The sequence below is a fragment of the Hemitrygon akajei genome, chromosome 29 (assembly GCF_048418815.1).
Source record: "Hemitrygon akajei chromosome 29, sHemAka1.3, whole genome shotgun sequence".
In the NCBI taxonomy this organism is placed as follows: Eukaryota; Metazoa; Chordata; class Chondrichthyes; order Myliobatiformes; family Dasyatidae; genus Hemitrygon; species Hemitrygon akajei.
The window spans coordinates 24,097,951-24,123,667 of NC_133152.1; the positions used below are offsets into that span (position 1 = coordinate 24,097,951).

General features: G+C 42.3%; 1 protein-coding gene across 1 annotated transcript in view; it reads right to left on the reverse strand.

Moving 5' to 3' along the window:
• Positions 1-25,717, reverse strand: part of atad3 (ATPase family AAA domain containing 3) — a 71,499-nt gene that overhangs the window by 31,787 nt on the left and 13,995 nt on the right. The window contains exons 5-10 of the mRNA XM_073031905.1: positions 23,053-23,122; positions 20,972-21,137; positions 18,173-18,242; positions 9,898-10,053; positions 5,994-6,050; positions 5,768-5,893 (exon numbers count right to left, since the gene is read on the reverse strand). Of these exons, the coding sequence (XP_072888006.1) occupies positions 5,768-5,893; positions 5,994-6,050; positions 9,898-10,053; positions 18,173-18,242; positions 20,972-21,137; positions 23,053-23,122 (645 nt within the window). The remainder of the gene's footprint in view (positions 1-5,767; positions 5,894-5,993; positions 6,051-9,897; positions 10,054-18,172; positions 18,243-20,971; positions 21,138-23,052; positions 23,123-25,717) is intronic.

Here is a 25,717-nt window from a genome sequence, read left to right on the forward strand (position 1 = left end):
TAAATTGTGTGGAATTGTGTTCGGGGGAGGGCAGTGTCCGGACTGTCTCTTTGGGAGATCAGTCCATAACTTTGCCCATAGCATGCTGTGAATAAAGAGTAACGAGTCAGAGTTATCAGTTGTTTTATGATTTCATTGTGTCCTTGGTACTTGTGCCTTTGCATCGAGTCGATCTGTCTTTGACGCTATCACCCTGAATTTTCTAAATTTCCCCCAACTAAAACAAAACACCCCTTCCACCCACAATTTAAAGACTTGATAGCTCAAGTTTCCCGTCCCAATTACAGATTTCCAGTCAGATTCAAATGAGGACCATCACAGTGAAACAGCTTCTGCTGTCCCCGGTATTGCTTGCAGTGTCCATTCCCTGCGCAATCAATTCTATTCTCATTAAAGTAGAGCCATTATGCATATGGCTTAGTATTACCCAAAGATTATCGAGGGTATGTTTTTTTTTTAAATGAAAAATTACTCATTCCCCTTCAGCAAAATTCCTTTTGATCCTAATTATATTGCTGGATCTCACATGGTCCATGACACTGAATCCTTTCTGCTCCATTTCTACTACAGCCCCAATAAGATGTGCTTAATCCTTTCACTATGCAGGCAACATAGAACTGGATTCGCCTCACAGGCGTAGAACACCACTTGTTCTGATGTGATTTAATTGACTTCTTTCCTTAAATGCAAAACCACAATGTTGTCTTTACCTCAAAGCAGCTGCCTGAAAATCCATACCCCACGGACAATGCGATTTATAGTGTCTGCATGGCACTTAGCATCCAAACATCCAAAAATCCCTCATTCTGAGGCTCTGACGTACTCCTATGATAAATTCTAACATCCACATTAGCAGTCAAAACCACCTTTATAATCTCCAAAAGCTTTACATTTTGTCCTCCCAATGGAGGTGCTGAGGCATCACTACTGTCGTGAACGGAGCTTTCTAGTTTCAATTATAACAGTGATTTAAGATCGAACATCGGGAAGGAGCTGCTCAGATGTGTACACAGAGGCAAGGATTTGGACAGATCTGGTTACATCAAGAGTAAATCAATGATGTTGTGTAAAATATCATTTGTATTCTGGCTCTGCTTCAAAGCCCAGTACAACTTATTCACTTTTGGTACAAACTGAATCACTGCAGTGTTATATAAAAAGAATTCTGCTTTCTAAATATAGCCCCATGACTCTCTGTAATTTAAGGCTAATTTTCTTTGATGCAGTTACAAGTGTTGATGCAAGTCCCCACAACTGAAGCGATTAAGCAGCTGGGCCATTTACAGTGGTGGAATCCTGTGAAACTGTCACAAATGGAGCTGGCGCAGTCATTAACCTAGCAGATGAGATATTCCTGTTGGTGCTCACTTTGCAGGCGATGCTACTAAATGTCTGCCCTTGGGAAGGAAATGTGGCAACTCGGCACGGTGCAAAGCTGATATGAAAGTACCCAGGAGCATCTACCGAATCACCCACTGCGTGCACACCGCGTGCGCACATTCTGCAATCGAGTCTCATGCAACCAGGCAATCTCATCACATACCAAATTATTATCCCACCATCTTAAATCAAAAAAAATGTAAATCGCTTGTCAAGACACAGTAGTGGCCAGTATCTTGATAATTGCACCAAACACGTTTAGACAGGGTCAACAACAGTATCAGTGAAACCACCTTAAAAATAACAGTAGTCTCACCAAGTCTTTTTTCTATCCTACCTTTACCCAAAAATTCCTGGACTTCATCCTTCCCACTGTCACATCATATCTGATCACAGATCCACAGCTCAATAACTTTAAACACTGAGAATGATTTTTTAAACATTTTGTACCATTTCCCAACACACAATGCACCAGTCACTGTGCTATTATAGAATAAGTTGTTCAGTTCTTTTTAAGTCCTCTTTACATTAGCAGAAACTTCACAGCTCTCTCTATGGTGCGTGGCCGCACAGTAGCTGAAATGCACCCATGCACATGGCCTTCGTTGCCACGCAGTTGGAATTTTCATTTATATGACGATTTATTAAAGTGCCATGGGGTTGCCAGACAGTAAAAAAATTCCTGCACAGAGCAATGGCTGGTCTGCGCAGCTGTAAAACAAAATTAGAGGGACCATCGAGAAAGTTACCAGCTCAAGGTACTGAGAATGCAAAATGCCACAGGGACACTTCTGACTCACTACAGCAATCAAAATACACAATCTACAGCAGCAGAAATTAAAATATAATTTCACTGCTTCTGTAACCGCTGCAGGGATCTGATTAGAAAACATTCTGCCTGGCTGTAAATTCATTATGTTTATTGCATTGTATTCTGTCCGCAGCAGACACCATTCTCATCTTTTTTTCCAAATTCATTTACTCATCACCAACCTTTTAATTTAGGTTTAAAAAAGATAGGATGTGGGCTAGCTTGCTACATAGGCTTTTATGGCAGGTGACATCACTGTTTGTTCTCACTCGCTACCGTGTAAACAGCAAACAAAAATCTCTTCATTTTCTGCTTTGGATGGCATGAATATTGAAACTTCCAGCTTCAGGTATCCTTCCACCCATGCTCCTGTCCCAGAGTCTCCCCCTCTTTGTTCACCGTTTCTACACCACCTCCCATCACCTAGACTCATCACCCTTCCTCACCCGCTTCCACCTGCCCATTAACCACATCCCTATCTACCTTGCACTCTCCTTTGGCACACTTTCCATACGCCCTCCCCATGTGCTCTATCTGCAAATAGTCTCGCCCATTGCTACAGCCTGCGTCACACCCCGCTCTCACTTCTACATACTAGCTATCTTCTCCCTACACCCTGATGTAGGCTCGTGCCTATCCTGTTACCTCCACAGTTGCTGCTTGACCCACTGAGTTCTTCCAACAGTGGATCTTTTGCTCTGTACATATCTCCTTTAGTACTCTTGAAACTGAATCCCTTTTCTCAACCAAACCTTCAACTTACCCAAGAGAGAGCAAAACTAGTAGGAGGCAACGAGTACGCTCACAGGAGGTTGGTCAAGTTCATGACACTTTATCATTTGAGTGAATCATGTCTTAGCAGACTAGCTGTTACTAAGATCTTAATGTGGTAACTGTCATCTATTTGGATGACATGTTAAAATGTGATCACCTATTTATAGCTATATGCAAATTTAATCAATCAACATCAAATCAAGTTTAATTATCATCCAACCATACACAGATACAGCTGAACGAGACAGCTTTCCTCAGGAGCCAAGGTGCAAAACAGTCAAAATTGCAAGCAAACATTCAAAAAATAGTGAGTAACATAATTCAAAATATCGAGCAAAGAAGAATATTTTCCCAAAAAAAAATGCAGTCAAAGACACTGAGTGACAATGTCCAGTAATTGATGGTACAGTTTCCCGTCAGTATACAGACACACACAATCCAGCCTGTCATTCCACTCCACTGCACAAACGGGGAGGGCCCCAGCTGAGCTCAACCTTGCCGTAATGCTTCCACGTCTCTCACCTGGTCTCCAGCAGCAGGCAAGCCCGAGGCTTGAGGCCTAGTTCTCCCTACAACTGAGGCTACACAGCTCCCATGCCGCCTCAGGTGTAGTGAGGACATAATGGTAAAAACCAAAGTCAACAATGGTAATTGGTCAATACTATCCCTTCAGTCAATACCACCTAAATAACTTTTAATTGTTCTTTTGCCCTTTACTGAATCAGGCTGTGCATCAAACTTCAGCATTCATCAATATTACATTATCATTATTCGATTGTGAAGTTCCTCGGGGCAACAAATAAACACAATTCTGCCGTACTTTAATGTAATGTTAAAATTGAAGATACTTGCTAATGTTTGCAGTGTTCATTTCCACTTGCAGCTCCTCAGACAAGAGTAGCCATGCTCACATTGGCGCCCAAAGTCTTGGACAACATCCAACTATATTGGTAAATGCCAAAGAACTTCTCTGTTACACAAGTACCAAGCAATGCCCATTTCAAACTAAATCGAAATCTTGCACATTAATGTTCTGAAAGTTACCATCAACCTTCCTGCCAGCCTAACAATATACAGTGGTCACTGACTCAACCCGATCCCAAAAGCCTTTCCACCATATATCAAACTCAAATCAGGACGATGATACACTATACCCCCTCGACTACATGCGTGCCATTCCAACACTGTTCAAGAACTCAATGTCTCCTCGAACTAAGCAGTTCAACAAATGAGCCCAAATACTCACTCGTTTTACCAGGGATACATTTATCTGTATCAGTTGTAGGATGCCTGCAGAAACACTTCAAGGATACCTTGACAAAGCCGATCGAATCTGCAACTTCTTATTGACTTGAAAAGGACACACGCACATTGAAACAGCACACTATTCTGTATTAGAAACATATTGGTATTCTTTTGATGTCACTGTATCTAAATGTTGGAACTTCCTACTGTCTAAGTGTAGGAACACCATAACAGTCCAAGTAAACAGCTCTTATTACCACCTTTAAATTATACAATACACATTTGCCAAGCCGCTACTCAATCTAACACATAAATTTGAGGTTACTCAAAACTCCTCCAGCTTCTCCTAACATACCCCAGTCCTATTCAACCTGTGCCTAATGACTTAAAGACTCAATTTTTGAAATCCTCACCTTAGTTTTTCAAATCTTGCCATTACTTGTTGGCCTGACCCCATTTATAATCTACATTTTCGCAATACTCCCTCTTACATTCCACTCCCCCCCCCCCCCACAACAACATCCTCCTCCCCCTCCAAGATATCCGTATTCTTCCAATTCTGGCCTCTTGATTACCCCTGAATTTACGGGCAGCTTCCAAAACGTCTTCTTTTCTTTAAGGCACAGAGTAAAATCTTGATCTTATTTTCCTAAAATCCTCACTTCTGATGAAGGGTTTCGGCCCGAAACGTCGTCACTACCTCCTCCCATAGATGCTGTCTGGCCTGCTGAGTTCTGCCAGCGTTTTGTGTTTTTATTTTTTCCTAAAATCTCTCTTTTTAAAAAAAAATCCACCCGTACAGCATTTTAGGACATTCTGATACATTAAAAGGTGCTATTTAGAAACAAGTTGTTCTTGTTATTCACAAGAGTAAGGTAGGGATATGAATAAACACTAACCTTGCCAGTAACATACAAATCCAAGAATACAAACAATAATTACTAACAGATGGAAGAGGAGAAAAAAAAGCAGTAAAACAAAATATTACATTAACTATAGTGTTTTGAAGGCATCACTGTATTTACTTTTACAGCCCAAAATTAAACAGTAGATTTAATTTGAATTTCAAGGGTAGTCACAAGGACAGATTCACTGACCTCACCTGGCAACCAGCATTGCTTTTAGCAGGCTTGCCGTGATCTTCAGCTGAAGGGTGTACGAGAGGGATGGGGGAGGGGACGTGGAAGAGAGGAATTTAATCAAGGCAATTTTATTTCCCAACCGGTAATCTATATCTGGGGCTGGCCGGTGGTGTGATGGCATCAGCACAAGGCAGATGGTCCCGAGTTCGAATCCGGCCGGGTCCCAACCCGAGCAGCAGCATCCGCTCGGAACGCCTGGCAATCTACTTCCATATCTTGCCACGACAACAGTAGGGACAACTCCATGATCCATAAGGTCTCTATGAGTCGATGATGACTCAAAATCTACAGCTAAAGGGCTGGATTGAGAGCTACACATTAAACATTCAGTAGCTCCTTTGTAGAAGCCAAATAACCCCAGATAAACGTTCTCCTAGACATCACAACATGCACAGAATCGATGGGAATGATTTACCTTAGCAAAAAGGGTCTTCCCTGTACCCGGAGGTCCATACATGAGGATATTTCGGTATAGTCCCTTGTTACTCTTGGTGTTTCTGGTTGCTATGGCAATATCTCTAACACGTTCCTCTAAGCTTGGCTACAAACAGAAATGAGAATGTGAAAAGAATGTCTACAGGCACCAAGATGAATGCAGGGTGCGGGTGGGGTGGAAATTGAGCAGAAATGCAGTTACTCACACTCAGCACTACTCCTTCCAGTGCATCCTGTGGCTTGCTCATCAAACGTTTACCAACCTGCGGGGAAAAGTTTCCGATTAGCCTTCAAAGTGTTTTTATTTAAAAATCACACCCACACGAAATGCTTCAGTAAAAATCAAATTGCAAAGGGAATACTCAAATCCCCCCTTACATTAACCTATAGAAACAGGAGAATATGTTTAGGTTTGCAAAGGTAATTTCAACACAGCATATAAACTTCCAAGAAACAGAATCAGGTTTAATATCACTGGCATATGTCATGAAATTTGTTAACTATGCAGCAGCAGTACAATGAAATAATGATAAATATAGAAAAATAAACTGAATTACATCAAGTATCAACAACACACACAAAATGCTGGTGGGACACAGCAGGCCAGGCAGCATCTATAGGGAGAAGCGCTGTCGACGTTTCGGGACGAGACCCTTCGTCAGGACTAACCGAAAGGAAAGATAGTAAGAGATTTGAAAGTAGTGGGGGGGAGGGGGAAATGCGAAATGATAGAAGACCGGAGGGGGTGGGATGAAGCTAAGAGCTGGAAAGGTGATTGGCGAAAGTGATACAGAGCTGGAGAAGGGAAAGGATCATGGGACGAGAGGCCTCAAGAGAAAGAAAGGGGGGGGGGGGGAGCCCCAGAGGGAGATAGAGAACAGGCAAACAACTAAATATGTCAGGGATGGGGTAAGAAGGGGAGGAGGGGCATTAACAGAAGTTAGAGAAGTCAATGTTCATGCCATCAGGTTGGAGGCTACCCAGCTGGTATATAAGGTGTTGTTATCTATCTATCTATATGTATATATATATATACACACACACACACACACACACACACACACACACACACACACACACACACACACATATATATATATACACGTGTGTATTAAATAAGTAGTGCAAAAACAGAAATAAAAAATATAGTGAGGTAGTGTTCATGGGTTCAGTGACCATTCAGAAATCGGAGGAAGAATCTGAATGTTTCTATATCACTGACTGTGTAAATTCAGGCTTCTGTACCTTTCTGATGGTAACAATGAGAAGAGGGCATGTCCTGGGTGATGGGGGTCGTTAATAATCGACGCCGCCTTTGTGAGGCACTTGCTCCTTGGAGATGTCTTGGATACTACGGAGGCTAGAGTCCATGATGGAGCTGACTAATTTTACAACTCTCTGCAGCTTACTTTGATTCTGTGTAAAAGCACACCCCTCTCATACCAGGCGGTGATGCAGTCAGTCAGAATGCTCTCCGCAGTACATCGGTAGAAAATTTTAAGTATCTTAGATGATATACAAATCTTCTCAAACTCCTACCGAAATACAGCTGCTGTCTTGCTTCTTTATAGCTACGTCAATATGTTGGGACCTGGTTAGGCCCCCAGAGACATTAACACTGACAAACTTGAACTTGCTCACTCTTTCCACCTCTGATCCCTCTGAGGATTGGTTTATGTTCCCTCGTCTTACCCTTTCTGAAGCCCACAATCAGGTCTTTGGCCTTACTGACATTGAGTGCCAGGTTGTTGCTGCGACACCACTCAACCAGCTGGTATAGTTTGCTCCTGTACGCCCTCTCAACACAAAATGATATTCTACCAAGAATGGTTGCATCATCAGCAAGTTTATAGACGGTATTTGAGCTGTGCCTAGCCATACAGTTGTGGGTGCAGAGAGAGTCGAGCAGTGGGCTAAACACACATCCCACAAGTGCACCAATGTTGATTGTTAGCGAGGTGGAGATATTATTACCAATCTGCACAGACTGCGATCTTTTTGGTTAGGAAGTCGAGGATCCAGTTGCAGAGGGAGGTACAGAGACCCAGGTTCTGTAGCTTTTCGATCAGGATTGTGGGAATGACGGTGTTGTCAATAAACAGCATCCTGAGACAGAGTTAAATATAGCGGTTTTCATAAACTGCCAAGATGTTCCATTGTTGAAAAGCTAAGCACATCTCACCATTTACCAACCTACATACATTAGTAACTCCTGAACTCTCAGTCTATGCATCAATGTAGTTCCTAGGAAATACTCCACTTCCAACTGTTCATTTTAACCACTGTGAGGATAACAGATTGCCAGAGAATTACTAAATGCAAACATAATTTTTGAAAATTGCAGTACGTAGAGATTCTAAATATGTCACTCAGCTAAGCTAAATGCATAATATACATTTCTATAAAGGAGAGCTTTATTTCACTTAAAGTGGTTCTAGTGCTCAAGACCATCAGCCAATTCCAGTTCTACTGTTGGTGTGCATTTAACTTCCCCATTATTTAAGAGTGGAAACAGCTACTGATGCAAGTTACCAATGTATTCTTTTGAGAGTCAGCATAAAAACTCAAGTTGACATTCAACTGTGTAAGTGCTGACTCTTCTAGCGTCTGTTGATGTCGCAGTGCCGACTTTGTTGTTTTTTGTAGATGCACGGATTGCGAGACCAGGGTTCGAGATCTAGCGTTCGATTTCCTGTCACCAGCAGGTTGGGAGCTCGAGGCTTGGATTTCATAAGGCACAGGAGTAATATTAGGCCATTCAGCCCATTGAATCTGCTCCGCTATTCCATCATGGCATCGTTGTCACTGGCAAATCTTGGGTTGATACTGAAGATCAAAACCCAAAAGGTCAATTGGAAATCTGGAAGTCGAGGCCCGATGGCCAGAGTCGAAGGCTGCAAATCTCTGTGCGTTCACTGAGGAAGTTGAAGGCCCAATATTAGTGAATCCACTTGTCTTTTGCAGGCCAGAGGCTGAAGAGACAGCCTGTCCTGGAGTTAGAGGTCCGCGTATGTACGTGATTGGGTGGGAGGAAAGGGCATTGCTTTTGCTTTGCTCTTGTGGCTTGGTATGTTGCACTTTGTGTCTGTGTTCTGCTGAACATTGTGGGCATGCTATGTTGGTGCCAGAATGTGTGGCCACATTTGCGGGCTTGTTCCCAGTGCATCCTCGGGTGTGTTGGCTGTTAGTGTATTTCACTATATGTTTTGATGTACATATGATAAACAAATCTGACTAGATTTTAAAACAGACTCGGGCAATCATGAAAAAGCTTCAGCATTATGCCAAGGAACAGAATCGCAGACTGCTTACTTTATGCAAGAGCAATTAAGACGGTTTCACTTCCCTGTCTTTTCCCTAAAGCCCTATAATTTTCTTTCCTCCACACTTTCGAGTATGTATTAGCTTTCTTTTCAATGCCATAGGGGGATATGTATGGTGTCCAGGCTATAACTTTCCCTTAATCAAAACAACTCTAAACCAATACATTTGGTTATTATAACACTGCTTCACGAGGGAATTTATGCACAAGATACTCGTCACATTTCACAGTTACAGCAACAATGTTTTCCCTGTGACTATGTGGATTTATTCCAATGCTGCAGTTTCTTCCCACGTTCCAAAGACAAGGAGTTAGGATTTGTGTTGGTAAACCGTGGGCAGGCTATGCTGGCACTGGAAGCACGGCCACACTTGTCCCTTGCCCCAGCACAACCCTCTCCGACCTGATTTGGCACAAACAATGCATTTCACGGCATGGTTCATGTACCTCTGACAAATAAAACTTCTTTAAAGAGCTTATCAATTTACACTCCTAAAAACAGAGCTTCACCCATTGTAACAAGCAATGCAACATCCCAGCAATAATGCCAAAGGAGCCACACAAATGAAGTTTCTTTGAAATCTAAAATTACATTGATGAATCGCCCTTTATCTACAAGAGCAAACAGGAGCTAGATGGAGAACTCTGACCAGACAGGAATGACTGCGGAAGCTGAACCTCACCACGCAGACAGACCCCCAAATTCAGATACACTCTGTAGTATAATCACTAGGGCTTCTATTTGGGAAAGATCACCCTACCTTCTAAACCACCACAAGCTGTCCTACCTTGATCGGATGTTTCAGCGCTTCCACTAACGTAATGCGGGAGGTGTCGCGGACCAGGGAGGGCTTTCCCAGCCGAGCCTCAATGTACCGCCCGGCAACTCCTGTAGCATTCCTGGCCGAGTAAACACCAACAGCCAGCAGCGTCAGTCCAGCCACCTAAGGACAAATTAGGGAGGGAAAAGTTACAGGATCATGTAGTGCAAAAACAAGCAGCACTAGGACAACTACTAGACACGACAGCTATGCAATGGTTGTTTCAGGCAAAATTTAGGAACATCTTTGAGGAAACATTGTAAAGTTTGGCAAGCACTGAGGTATCAGGAACAGATATCTGGGTACGTTCCTACCCAATCAAACTTGCACTCCAAAATTCATGTCATTTCTGCAGCAAACTCAATCAGCTATCAAGTGCTTGCAAAAATTTCACTATCCAAGGAAAAAAAATAAAGTCCAAGATATTTATTCACTTACAAAATTTCTCCAGTAGTTTGAGCTATGCCTTTCTTCTCCCACTAATTATATCAATCTATTCCCATTCCATTTGATTTCGTGATAATTTTCCAGCTTTATTTTTGAGGATGACAGACAGTACGTAAAAAACACAAGGAGTCAGCAGAAAACCAGGACACTATTCTCTCTACTGAAAATAAAGAGGAAAAAGCCAAAATGCACTGAGTATGGCTTAGACAATCTTGGGAGAATTAAACTATTTCAAGTAAAAAAAAGTAATAAATAGCACCAAGCTTGAGTTTCAATGGCCTTCACAAAGTCAGAAGGAAACATTACTAAGTGGATTTGCAATGATTAGATTTGGTCTTAACTTTTAACAGTGAGGATGCATATGTGCTGACAGCAATTCGAAGCAGGGGTGACTTGCAATTTAGAGGGAAAAGAGCAAAGTTGGGTAAAGCAAAAGCAGTTGAGCAAAAGGTCTTGTTATTAATCCCATCACAACAAAGTATTCTTGTAATTTGTTAAGTATTCAAAAGAGATCTAGGTCCTCAATTATATTTCAGTATGTACTCTGCCTTTTTCGATAATGCACTTGAAAATTAAATTTTAGAGGACTGGAAGAAATAGCCTAATATTAAAGTAATATCATTCAACTTGGCAGTGCAGCAAAGGTCAAACACTGCTGAATTACAAGAACAGTTTGAAATGGGCCAAAGGGACAGAGTGTACAAATATTTTGCAAGATGTACAAGAACAGATACCACTACTTGCAGAATCCTTCAGAATGGTTAAACATTGATTAAAAACAAGAGTCCATTTAGAATGGTGTAAAATTGCCCTTCTACTACTGCGTTACTGCCCAAGAGACAAAAACTAGGAAGCAAGCTGTAGCAACAACAGAAACGCAATGCCCAGTGCTCCTGTACTAACTTTAAGACCTCCTCATCATTGCTCATAAGTCAACAAGAGCTCTGTGCACATTAGCAGTGAAAGAGAAGTAGCTTGCAGCTACAGACTCCACAGCACTCCTAGTTCTCAGGCCTATTCTTTTTGGGTTTATTGGTGGATTTACTGGCAAGCCTACAGCCAGGGCAACTACTACGATCAATACCTGAACAGGATGGAACTAACTGGCAGGATTGCCACTATCCCACAACTAAAGCACAAAGGCTTGAGCAATAAACTGCTGATGTTCTTAGGAAACCTAATTACTCACACTAGGCTTATTAGCCTTTTAACAAATTTCAAACCTGGACACCCAGATCTCACTGCATCTCAGAATTAAGCAAAAGCTTACCATTGAGATAATAGATTAATGTTTAATTTCACCAACCAAAAAAGACAATTACACATTTTCCCACATTGAAATCTATTTGCCTAATCTTTGCTTCACCTTGTTATATCCCTGTAAGCCTTTTCTCCTTGTTACAACTGTCCTATCCATCTTTCTATCACCAGAAAATGCCTTCATCCAAGTTATTTACCATCATCGTTATGCGCCGTTTCAAAATGACATGGGCGACCATGGTTTCATTACAATGATTGTTCTTGGCTTTTTTAAAAATATACTCAGAAGCGGCTTGCTATTGCCTTCTTCTGGGCAGTGCCTTTACACGGTGGGTGACCCAGCCATTATTAATACTCTTCAGAGATTGTCTGCATGATGCCAGTGGTCACATAACCAGTACTTGTGATATACACCTGCTGCTCATACAACCATCCACAAGAACATAGAAATAGGAGCAGGAGTCAGGCATCTGGCCCAGCGAGCCTGCTCCGCCATTCAATAAGATCATGGCTGATCTGACCGTGGTCTCATCTCCACCTAACTGCCTTTTCCTCATAACCCTCAATTTCTCCTACTATGCAAAAATCTAACCAACTTTGTCTTAAATATATTTACTGAGGTAGCCTCCACTGCTTCATTGGGCAGAGAATTCCACTGATTCACCACTCTCTGGAAAACCAGCTCCTCCTCATCTCCATCCTAAATCTACTCCCCCGAATCTTGAGGCTATGTCCCCTGGTTCTAGTCTCACCTACCAGTGGAAACAACTTTCCTGCCTCTATATTATCTATCCCTTCCATAATTTTATATGTTTCTATAAGATCTCCTCTCATTCTTCTGAATTCTAGCGAGTACAGTCTCAAGCCACTCAATCTCTCTTCATAGTCTAACCCTCTCACTTCTGGAATCAACCTGGCGAACCTCCTCTGCAACTGCCTCCAAAGCCAGTATATCCTTCCTCAAGTAAGGAGACCAGAACTGCACACAGTACTCCAGGTACAGCCTCACAGTTACCCTGTACAGTTGCAGCATAACCTCCCTGCTCTTAAATGCAATTCATCTAGCAATGAAGGCCAACGTTCCATTTGCTTTCTTGATAGCCTGCTGCACCTGCAAACCAACCTTCTGTGATTCATGCACAAGCACTCCCAAATCCCTCTGCACAGCAGCATGCTGCAGTCTTTTGCCATCTAAATAATCTGATTTTCCATTTTTCCTTCCAAAGTGGAAGAAGAAGAATAGCCCTTAACTTGGCAGTGGAGTTATCGGGGCACCGTCATGACGGTGTTTCCGTAGCAAGCTATTCTTGTTTTTATGAGGCCAAGTTGCTAGCTCGACGCTCAACCCGACTTGGATTCGAACTCAGGAACCTTCGCTCCGGAGTCCGGCGCTGATATTATTGCGCCACCAAGCGGGACTTCCAAAGTGGATGACCTCGCATTTACCAACATTGTACTCTATCTGCCAGACCCTTGCCCACTCACTTAACCTATCTATATCTCTCTGCAGACTCTTTGTAGCCCCCACCTGCTCTCATGGCTTCAAATGACCCTGATTGGGGGGGCTAAGCAGGTGCCACACCTTGTCCAAGGGTAACCTGCAGGGTAGTGGAGGGAAGGGGTGCTTTTGATTGAGACGTATCTCCACCTCACCACCCAAAGTCATTTATACAAAGTGTAAAAAAAGTCAAGAACTTAGCTCCATTTCCTGCAGTGCAACACTCTTATGCATGTGGGCTGAAGAGAAAAAAAAGATGCATTGATGCCTGGAAGCCAGCCATTCATCCATCTGTGTCCCCTTTATCACAAGCTTTTATTTTATACTATATAGTACAGCACATCCATCATTTCCTTTTATTCATAACATGATACTTCTTTAAATAACGTTCTTTTAGTGAAACACAATTTCCCTTTCATAAAGCCATGCTGACACAGCTCAATTACCTTGATTTTTTCCTAAATGCTCTGCTACAGCATCTTAAATAATAGCAAACAATTTCTTTATGACTGATGTTAAGCTAACTAACCTGCAGTTTCTTACCTTCTGCCTCCTTCCCTTCCTGAATAAAGGAATTGCATTTTCTATCTTAATGTAACCTTTCCTAAATACAAGGGAATTCAGAAAATTTTAAAGCTCACACATCAACTACCCCTCTAGCCATTTCTATGAAGATCCTGGCATGAAGTCCATAAAGCCTGGGGATTGGTAACTCTGCAGCTCAATAATTTGCTCAGTTCTCCAGAATTCCTCCCTCCCTACTAATTCCCAATGGCCAGCAATTTCTGGGACATTACTCGTACATGCTAAAGTGAAGATCGAGACAAAATACTATTCATCTGCCTTCTCCATGCTTTCCATAATTAATTCCCAATATTACTTGCTCTACAGCAGAACTATTTGTAAACCTTTTTGAAATAAAAAAGGTCTTTGTATCTGTTTTCATACTTCTGGCTAGATTTATCTCCAATTCTAATTTTTCCTTTCGTATTAATCTTCTATCATTCCGACAGGTTATTTATTAGTGGGATCAAGGCCTCCTGCATATCTCCATTCATAAAGCTTCAGCATATTACTTTAACAGTGACTACTTCAGAATGGTTGAATCTTACTGCTGTCCAGTCTGATCTCATCCCTCACAGGACTGTCCAGCAAATCTTAATGGCACCTCCACCGCTGCTAATGCCACCTGCTGTTTGAGATAAGTACTGCAGCTACACAAGTGCTTCACTTGAAGAATCGCCAAACAGATGAGTTTGGCCTAATTATGTTCTGCTCTTCCAGGAATTCAAGAATATGGGTCCGCTTTGCCACTAATAATCCATGACCTCTCATCCACGCTGACTATGGTGCCCACCAAATTAGTCCCACTTGCTAGAATTTGACCATATCCCCCTAAACTCCTCCTATCCAAACATTTATGTAAATGTCTTTTGAACATTATCGTACCTGCCCCAACCACTTACTCTGGCAGCTCATTTCATAAATGTACTCCTTTCTGCATGAAGAAATTTCCCTCCGGGATCCTTTTAAATCGTTCACCTCTCACCTTAAAAAGGTAATGTGCACTCATTCTATGCCCCCCCCCCCACCGATTTCATACATATCTACAAGACCATAAGACAAGACACAAGAGCCTGTTTCCACACTCTATTACTTTGTGACTCTATGACCTTTGCTTTCAGCAGTTTTAACTTGCTTTCGTTCCCTTATTCTAGAGAGATGATATACCTCTTTTATAGTGCTGCAGATTTAGCATTGCCAGTTAGGAGCCTGCAAACTTACAGAAACTCCCCTCTAATTCATCTTTGATATAGCCAACTGGCCTTCAAAAATCTTCATCTTATCATGTTAGGCTCAGCTTTGCAAAGTTTAACCACTTAGGCTCTGAGGCTTTAGGTTTAACTTGTACAGCATCTTGATCAATACTAAACCAAACATCCAAGCTGTATCTTGCCCAGTAGACTACACAATTTTAATTAGTAGCTTTTGATCTATACAACAGTATGCTGAGTACATCAGATTGTCTCTCCTTACTACAGAGTAGATTAACAAAGAAAGCCTCAACTCTAATCACTATGTCACCCTCATTAGTACAACAATTTAATTGCATTCTAGCAAAATACTTTAAATGTTGACTTTTTAAATATAATCTCAGGGGAAAAAGAACTTGAACGCATCATAGCATTTTAATTTTGTTCATTGGAGGATCGTTTGTGCCTCCGTGCCTGTACTTGGAGTTCAGAAAGATCTCGTTGAAATCTACCAGATACTGAAAGGCCTAAATGGAGTGGATGTGGAAAGGATGTTTCTATTAATAGGACAGTCTAGGATCCGATGGCACAGTCTCAGAATAAAGGGATAAGGGGATATCATTTTAAAACTGACCTGAGGAAGAATTTCTTCAGAGGTGGTGAAACTGTGTGACTCATTGCCACAGAGGGCTGTGGAGGTCAAGATATTGATAGGATTATGGGTACAGGAAGAAGCTAGGAAAATGAAGCTCAAAAACAAATCTCTGATCCAATGGCACAGCAGATTCAGTGGGACAAATGGCCTGATTCTACTCCATAAGATATAGGAGCAGAATTAGGCCATTTGGCCCATCGAGTCTGCTCTGCCATTTCATCATGGCTAATCCAATTTACTTCTCAGTCCCAGTCTCCTGCTTTCTCCCTGTATCCCCTCATGCCCTGACCAATCAAGAATCTATCAACCTTTGCCTTAAATATACATAAAGACCGGGCCTCTACAGCTGCCTCTTGCAAAGAATTCCACAGATTCGCCACTCTCTGGGTAAAGAAATTCCTCCTCATGTCTGTTCTAAAAAGACACCCTTCTATTCTGAGGCTGTGTTCTCTGGTCTTAGGCTCTCCCACCACAGGAAACATCTTTTCCACATCACTCTATCGAGGCCTTTCACCATTCAATCAATAAGGTTTCAATTAGGTCACCCCTCACTCATCTGAATTCTAGTGCACACAGGCCCAGAGCCATCAAATGCTCTTAATATGACAAGCCATTCACTCCTGGAATCATTTTTGTGAACCTCCTTTTGAACTCTCTCCAGTCTCAGCCCATTCTTTCTAAGATAAGGGACCCAAAACTGCTCACAACTCTCAAAGTGAGGCCTCACCAGTGCTTTATAAAGTCTCAACATTACATCCTTGCTTTTATATTCTAGTCCTCTTGAAATGAATGCTAACATTGCATTTGCTTTCTTCACCACGTACTCCATCTGCAAATTAACCTTGAGAATCCGGCACAAGGACTCTCAAGTCCCTTTGAGCCTCAGGTTTTTGTATTTTACTCTCCATTTCGAAAATAGTTAACCCTTTTATTTATTCTACCAAAGTGCATGACCATACACTTCCTGACATTGTATTCCATCTGACACTTCTTTGCCCATTCTCCTGATATACCCAAGGCCTTCTGCAACCTCTCTACTTCCTCAGAACTGCCTGCCCTTCCGCCTATCTTCATATTGTGTGCAAACTTTGCAACAAAGCCAACATTTCCATCATCCAAATCATTGACATATAACATAAAAGGAATCAGTCCCTACACAGACCCCTGTGGAACACCACTAGTCACCGGCAGCCAGCCAGAAAAGGCTCCCTTTATTTATTCCTACTCTTTGCCTCCTGCCAATCAGCCACTGCTTTTATTCCTATAGCTTATGGTCTCAGGACAAGAGTGTTGATATGAAGACTTCATTTATTGTACGTCTCCAAATCATGGATGGTGACTTCATTCCCTTTGCACTCCACATGACGTTCAGTTGAGTGAAGAGGCGAAAATTCTGGCCAGTCAAATTTGAAGGTCATGCTCAGGTCAGAGTGTGACTTGGAAGAGAAACTGAGTGAGACATTTAGTGGGAAGAAGGACACTGCTAAATGAATATCAAATATAACACTGTAAAACACAGATGAGAAGCCATAAGATCCTCTCAGTGGAGAGTGAAATTCCGGTCCACTGGCAGACACTGATCTAATATTCCTCTCCACTCAAGTAGACTGTGGTTTTGAAGGTGAAGTGACCCAACCAGCCTCCTGCCTGCCAGTGGATTTAAAGACGACCACTAAAAACATAGACTGAAATCCTTGTAGTTAGTTTATGGGGATAGTGGAGAGTGACATGCGAATCACCGGGCACACACATGCAGCAAAGAAGATAGATTCCACCACACCACCCCCTCCCCTCATACCACCATGGCGTAGCTGCTTGTACCTCATGCAAATCATAAAAATTATAACACTTTACAGGAAACGAATCAGTCTGCAGCTTGCAGTGAAGCCTTTTGATTCCAATAAGGTGCCCAACTCAAAATTTGATGTTTGATCCTGAGGAGATGACATACTTCATTAAAGTACAATGTGGGGGGGAGTAGAAGATGAAGGACAACAGTAATAGCAATTGTATTATAATGTTATGTCAAGGGAAACCAAGGATCGAGACCATGAGTTCCACAGGTATACAGAATAGAGGTCTTTTGTCTACAGCCATCAGTGACCTTACTGAGCGGGCAATGACTACCAGCCAGCCCTCTTTACAAAGAAGAAATTAATTGTATGTTAGTAATTTATAGCACCGAATCAAATCCACAAATTCAACTTGGAAGTGCTCCCAAATGCATTTTGATTGGACCAGTAATGATGTATGGAATATCTGTGACATTTTTACAAAACGTGGACAGTGATGAAAACCTACGGTGACTTTAAAGCCAGTATCATATGCAGATTGATGATATAAAAGATGTGAATTGTAACTTATCACAAGTTAACTACAAAGGGCATAGGATGCACCATGCGTACTTCTAAATCCAACATCAGAAATACAAATGGGCCAAGATCAAAACAGGATTCAGCGGCAGTCAGCAGTGATGCTCTCAGTGACGATCCCCCAGCACTGGCTGTTGTTTCCCCAGGCAGAAAACTCACTGCTCAGCTGGATGGTTTTCACCTTGTGGCTGGCTTGATCACAAGCCAAGGGAAAGAAATAGTGCAGTTTCCTACTTCACCTCTTGTTCTCACTTACTGTGGCCGTCACTTTGTCCCAGTCAGAAACGAAGGCACGGAATCCTTCTCCAAACACTGCCCCAGCTGTCCTGAGTGAGTGAAAGGATAAAGTGGATCAGAAACCATATGGACACCAAAAGCCGCTCCACTGGAGAGGAAACCGAGCCCCTTTCTCTTGGAGAAAAGGGACTACCAGTAGAGAAGAACATTTTGGAAGTATGATTCTATTGGTCAAAATCAAAATTTTCTCCCCTCCAACCCCATCTGTCTACTAACAAGCTGGGAAATAAATATACAACAATTCACTTTTTGCATACCGAGACTATCCGGTTCCACACCCTTTCCCAGCACTGCTCATTTACGAAAGAAATCTTCATCTATGCTACGCTTAACCACTCCAGAGGAATGTCCTGGGGGGTTTCTCTATAATTAAGTAATTATGCTGTTGAAGTCATAACTTCCATTGTTTTGTCTACCTACCACTCCCATCCTCATTGATGACGATGTCCGGAGCAGCAGCTCAATTTAAAAATTTCCATTGATTTTCCCATCCATCCATGGTCTTGCCTGCTCCTGAATTTGCATTCTGATAACCCTCTTGAAACCTTGGCATCCATCCAGTACTAGCCTCTTGAATTGCCCCACCAATGGCAACAATCCAAGGTTTTAAGTCCTAGTGGTCACCTTCAAAGCTCCTGCAACATCTAACATTCTCAAAAATCAACAATTTAGCACAACATTTGCTTGTACTATGTGTAGCTTGGCATCAAAAATTGCTTGAAGATAATAATCGGAGCACTTCCAGATGTTACATTAAAAGTGCAACACAAGCGTGCTAACGGAGTCTGGCACACAACCCTACGACGCATACGATGTAAATTCTACCCAAATACTTGGCTTGAGGCAGGTTTGGCTCAGCACCGTATCCAGGTCAGGGTAATTTGCTCACTATTACTGTACGTGCCTTTTGTACTGACCTGGAGCTGCACGGACATGCAGCACCACAACCTTTGCTGCAAATCACTCTGGGTTGGATTGTGTGTGCCGTATCACCAAGTGCTCAGGCTTAGTTTGGACTGGATCGGTCACGTTGGGTTTAACATTATATTCCAGCAGACCTCCAAATCAATTTGCATTGATGACAACCCATTTCAGACCAGGCTCACAATGGTGAGCAACAGAGACTTCCTGCTCAGCAAGTAACTGGCAACTGTGCGAGAACAGATCTGGTCTAAGAGGCTGGTGCAAAAGTGGTTTGTACAGCGGCACCATTTCCTCTCATCGGTACACAGTTCTTATTATCTATAAAACCCACAGGCTTTTTGAACAAAATGTTCTAAACCCATGAGTTACAAGCACCTGGGCTCAGTGCAACATTTAAGTTTCCTTCCAAATAACTTGCTATACTGCAGATTATTCTCCATTCTACAGTGTTTCAACAACTCTTTTATAATTGACGGTTGTAAGTACTGAAGGTCTTTAATTAACAGCAATGCCGTTTGTTTTTTCATTTATTTATTTAGTGATATAGCCTCAGCAACTCCTGTCAAACCCAATTAGCTCTAACCTAATCACAGGACAATTAACCTACTGCAAGTCTTTGGGGTGTCAAAATGGCTGTTGTGATGCGTCTAGTGTGGTAGTGTAGTGGGTAGTGCTTGTCGTTCTCACTTTCAGATTCAGGTTGAACTAAAGAAGACGGGGAGGAGGTCTGGCCACCGCTCACATAGCACGCAGGCCCACCAGTGTGTGGACATGCCTTGGTGTTCATGAACAAGATCCCTAGCTATGGGTAAATACCCCCACTGCCTTGTGGGCAGCCTCGGAAGAGATGAAGGTTCGGGAGTAAACCCAGACAGCAAAGCTGGAATGGAGTCCCCAAGGCAGCTGGACGTCATTGAACATCCTTCCGGCAGCTCCTGCAGCCGAGCTGGTAACAAATGTATTGCTTCATAAGCTTTCCTTTGGACTACAGTGGGGAGGCCAAGACAGACGACTGGGCATCTCAGGATCCTTCGAGACAGACGGATGTCAACCAACCACAAACAAGAGAAAATCTGCCGATGCTGGAAATCTAAGCAATACACACCAAATGCTGGAGATACAGCAGGCCAGGCAGCATCTATGGGGAAAAGTACAGGGTCTCGGCCCAAAACGTCGACTGCACTCTTTTCCACAGGTGCTGCCTGGCCTGCTGAGTTCCACCAGCATTTTGTGTGTGTTGCTTGGATGCCAACCATGTTGTTGGATTGTGGGAGGAAACCGGAGGCTCAGAGGAAACCCATGCGTACCACATGGAGAGACTCCTTACAGAACGACACTGGAATTGAACTCTGCACTCTGGAATGCCCCGAGCTGTAATATCGTCACACAAACCGGTATAAAAGAGAATCATCAATGTGGTTCAAGACACATGTTCATACCTCATTCTCAAGGGCAAGTGCGGTTTTGCAATAAATGGTAGACTTGGCAGTGGCATCCACATTCCCCAGGAAAAGAAAGCTTGTACAGCCACAATCACAGGGTTAGCATCTGAATTTACTGCTGAAGCAGGAGATGGCTCTGAAGTGTTAACATATTCAGCGAGCAGTGAGTCACAATGAGCATTCAATGCCAAGTGTTTTAATTACTATCATTATCACCCATCTGTAGAAATTTCTATTAATCTGTAAAGCATTACTGCACCTGGATTGGCCGTGCACACTAAACAGCGCAGAAAGCAATAGGAAGGAGTGATGCGATGACTTGGGTGGAAAGGGAAAACAAGAGAATCGATCCCATTTATCGATAAAGGCTTCTGCTTCTACTCCAAACTCACTTGATGGAATCCAGGACAGTCTGACGGTGCTCAGCCGCTTTCAATCTGATCTGCTCTCGGATTAGGTCGGCATTCTCCCGTTCCACCTTAGCACGGGCCTTGGCTTCAGCTTCGATACGTAGCATCTCGTTCTTGTGCCGAAGCTCCATCTCATGCTCAATCGTAGCTGTGTGGAGAAGAAACACCAAATCAGAAGGTTTGGCGAATGAACTCCTCTGTTTCGTGCAATTGTGAAGCAGGAGAGCCAGCGACTATATTTCATTAGGAGTTTGAAGTAATTTGGTATGTAACCAAAGACTCCTAGCAAACTTCTACACAGCACCCTGACTGGGTGCATCGCTACTTGATATGGAAGCACCAATGCACAAGATTGGAAAAAGTTGCCAGAGGGCTGTAGACTCACCCAGCTCCATTATGGGTACTACCCTCCCGATAATCAAGGGCATTTTCAAAAGGCAATGCATCAAGAAGGTGGCATCCATCATAATGGACCCTTACCAACCTAGACATGCCCTCTTCTCATTACTACCACCAGGGAGGAGGTACAGGAGCCTGAACATTTTAGGAACAGCTTGTTCCCCTCCACCATCAGAATGGTCCATGATTTTGGTCCTTAATATTTTGCTCTCTTTTCCAGAATCAGAATCAGGTTTATTATCACTGGCATGAAATTTGTTAACTTAGCAGCAGCAGTTCAATGCAATACATAATTTAGCAGAGAGAGAAAATAAAACATAATAAATAAGTAAATCAATTATGTATATTGAATAGATTATTAAAAATGTGCAAAAACAGAAATACTGTATATTAAAAAAGTGAGGTAGTGTCCAAAGCTTCAATGTCCAGCTAGGAATCGGATGGCAGAGGGGAAGAAGCTGTTCCTGAATCGCTGAGTGTGTGCCTTCAGGCTTCTGTATCTCCTGTATTTTGATATACTTGTATTGTAATTTATAGTAATTTTCATGTAATTCTCCCACAAAACAACAAATTTCATGACACATGTCAGCAGCAATAAACCTGATTCTGCAAACAACTGAATTCAGGCCTTATTATTACTTGGTTTCAATTTGTATTAGAAAATGAAAGATAATCCACAATTTTAATGAGAACTTGTGGACTTGGTATGCTATAAATGTCCAACAGAAAAGTGTTAAAGAAACAGAAGACCAGTTAATTGACTGTAACAGGCAGTGATTGACACAACTTCAAGACATGTTAGAGTACAGCCTAATCCCAAATGTTCTATTGCACAATCCAAACATAATCAATGAAACTTCCATTCATCACCTTGAAGCACAGCCAACTATTAATAATTTGCAAATATGCAGTTTAGTGAATCTGTGATCAAAAGTCTCTTTAAAAAAGAAACCTCTTTTAGAACTTGATTATGAGCCATAATAAGCCAAGGCACAAGATCCAAGAGTCACCCCGAAGTGCAGCTAAAACAAATGTACAACTGGGGTGGTGAACAAATAAATACGGCTATAAATAGATTAGTAAGTCGGTCACTATTTTAATGTTGCTTAAGTTTTGTTTCTGTGCTGTACTTTTCTATGGCTCTGTCAGGGGTATGGAAGGCTATGGTCCCGGTGCAAGTCGATGGAGTAAGCACGGGCTAGATGGACTGAAAGGCCTGTTTCTGGGCTGTACTCTTCCTTGACTCTAAATAAAAAGTCACTGGGGTTTACCAGTCAAATGCATTTTGAGTGTAAGAAAGCTCAAAATACAGTAAATAGTTTACTGTATACACACTATGCAAAGATCTCCACCTTCAATTTTAAAATAAAGAACTAAATCAGAGCGGATAAATTCAACTCAGATATCAGCATCCTTTAAACCAACACAGGATGTTAAGATGACGCCACATGCATTCTCAGTGTCAGACACTTATGAACATACATACCTACAACCCCACCAAATTTCTGTAAGGACACTGAGGGAGGATTGAAGCTGCTTGCTCCCATTTACTCTCAGCCCGTCAGTTTACCAGCCTCATTTAGACTCCATCTCCCTCAGTACCATCACCTTTTCTGTTGGACCAGTGACCTCCTGTCATTAACTACACAGCTTAAGTGTTTTACCTCGGCGCATAGATTCCTGTTTATGAACAGATTCCTCTTGTTTCCTCAGGTTCTCTTCATTCAACAGTTGCTAATAAAGAAAAAAGAGAGAAATCAGTCTGAAATGACAATGCTTGTATTTTGTGTGCAAAGTTACAAGGTACAAGTTGTAGCAGTTAATGTTATAATACATAACATTGTATTATAATGTAATACAATTGTAAATGAGCAAATTGGCCAAACAGACTTGGCATATTCAAGTGTAGAGACACTGTATCCATTCTTCTTTCCTCAGGTTGCTGCCAAGGATGATACTTATTGTCTATTTTTGAACCCAGTTCAAAACTTTAAAGTGAACCACATTTTAATAAATTCAGATATTCTAGCTTAGTTGCACTTTTTTATCACCTTCTCATCAAACATAAACATACTCAAAATCAATCCTGAAGTGACACAAGATTTGTGGCCTCCTCAAACACTTTCCAGGCAAGAACCCGATTGGAGTCAATCGAGGTGTTTCAGCCTCCTCTGGTGGCAGAGTTCAACAGTGCAGCACTACTTACAATCTGATGCAAGTCTACTGGCCGTTCATAAACTTGATTCATCACGCACACGTGCTTCCCATTTGCACTACACCACATAGCAGTACACTACAAAGGGCAAGAAATATCTATCCTAAACTGGTTGGTTACCTAAACTGTGTCAGCTGTGTCTCAGTCAACAGCTTCTGAGCCAGAAGGTGGGTTCAAAGCCCAAACCAGAGACACGAGCACAAAACCTAGAAGGGAAGAAAAAAGCGGAAGCTCTGATTAAATTACTAAGCCAGTAACCTGGACACCTGGTCTAACAATTTAGAAATCCCACCAGTGCAGTTGAGTGAAAGAGTTTCGAGACTAAACAAAAGCCTAAAGTCAGGTGGCCAAGAACATCATGGCTGGTTATTGGTAAAAGCCCATCTGTTCTCCACCACTATTACTCCATTACTCATTGTACCCCTCATAAACTAAGCAATCAACCTGAGCCCAATGCAGGTCTACGTGCATACTGCACAGTAAGACAACTGTGACTGGCAGACAGATCAGTGCAGCCACAACCAAGCAGAACAAAGCTCTGAGGTCCTGCAAACGTTACAGGCAGTGGACAGCTAAGAGAAAGGACAATGGCGGCAGGCTCAGCCGCTATATTAAACCCTGCCCACCAACAGGATGCTGTGCCCTGAACGCTGCTGAGCTTTTTGAGTTTTGATTCTCCCGATCTGGATGAGTGCATCCCAGTTAGCCGGAATAATCAACGCTGGCTTCCTCCCAAGATCTCATCATACAGGCAGACCTGCCAAGTTGATTCCCTTTTCACACATACACGCAAGTCTAAGGATACTGGATACAGGAAAGGTGCTGCGATCAGGGAACAATCCTACTCGTACTCCAGAACGAGCCGCATCTCTAAGTAAGCTCTTCCAGTAGATGCCCCACTGGCATCTCACAGCAACTGACACCTAGGGACTCTAATAGAAAGCAATGGGTGTCAAGGGAAAAACACACCAAAGCTAGAGTCATGCCTTAAACAAAACGTGCTATCGTTGACCGATTATCCCGTAGAGGCAGAGACCTCAATGTACAAAAGAATACAGAAAGACCGAAGGGTACAGGTCTATAATCCTTGAAAATGATGATACAGGTGGATCAGTTAATGCATTGAGTATAAAAGTTTAGACACGGTGTAGCAATTGTACAAAACTTTGGTGTACTCTTAGTATAGTGTAGAGTTCTGGTCACTATACCACTGGAAATTTGTGGTAGCAATAAAGACACTGCAGAATATTCACTGGGATGTTTGCTAGAAAATGAGGGATGCAGTTATAAGGAGATATCAAATAAGCTGTTTTCATCCTCACTGGACAACAGTAGGATGAGGAGAGATCTTACAGAGATTTATTAAATTAGAAGCGGCAATAGATAGGGTAAGTGGTCAGAATCTTACTTCCAGGACATGGATGTTTAGAAAGCACAAGTTTAAGATGAGAGGGGAGAAATTTAAAGAAGATCTGAGCAGCAAGTCCACCCCCTCCCCGGCACAGTGGGAACATCCGGACTGAGCTGCCAGCAAAGGCTGATAAGATTACATCTGAAAGGTTTTTGAACAGGCACTTGGATAGGAAGCGCCCTATGGAGGAGTTGGGCCAAAAGGGGTCTGCTTCTGTGATGTATGCTTCTATGATTTAGGACATTGCTGTAGAAATTCCACAGGCCAGTTCCCCAGGCCCAACCATCTCTGGTTGCTTCTGTGCTCTTTCTCCCACCTTTAAGGCCAGAAGTGGAGAGGTGCGCTAACAACTCAGCTCCATTAGCAACACCACAGAAATATCTATGCCTGCTTGCAGCAGGACCTAGGTAACATTCTGACATGGGCCGATAAGAGGCAAGTAACATTTATAATAATAGTCCACTGTGGCTGACAAGGGAAGTCAAAGTGAATTTGAAAGTAAAAGAGAGGGCATACAACAAAGCAAAAATTAGCAGGAAGATAGAGGATTGGGAAGCTTTTAAAAACCTACAGAAAGCAACTAAAAGAGTCATTAAGAGGGAAAAGATGAAATAAGAAAACAAGCTAGCAAACAATATCAAAGTGGATAGAAAAAGCTTTCTCAAGAATATAAAAATAGAGATGAGAGTGGATAGAGGACCAC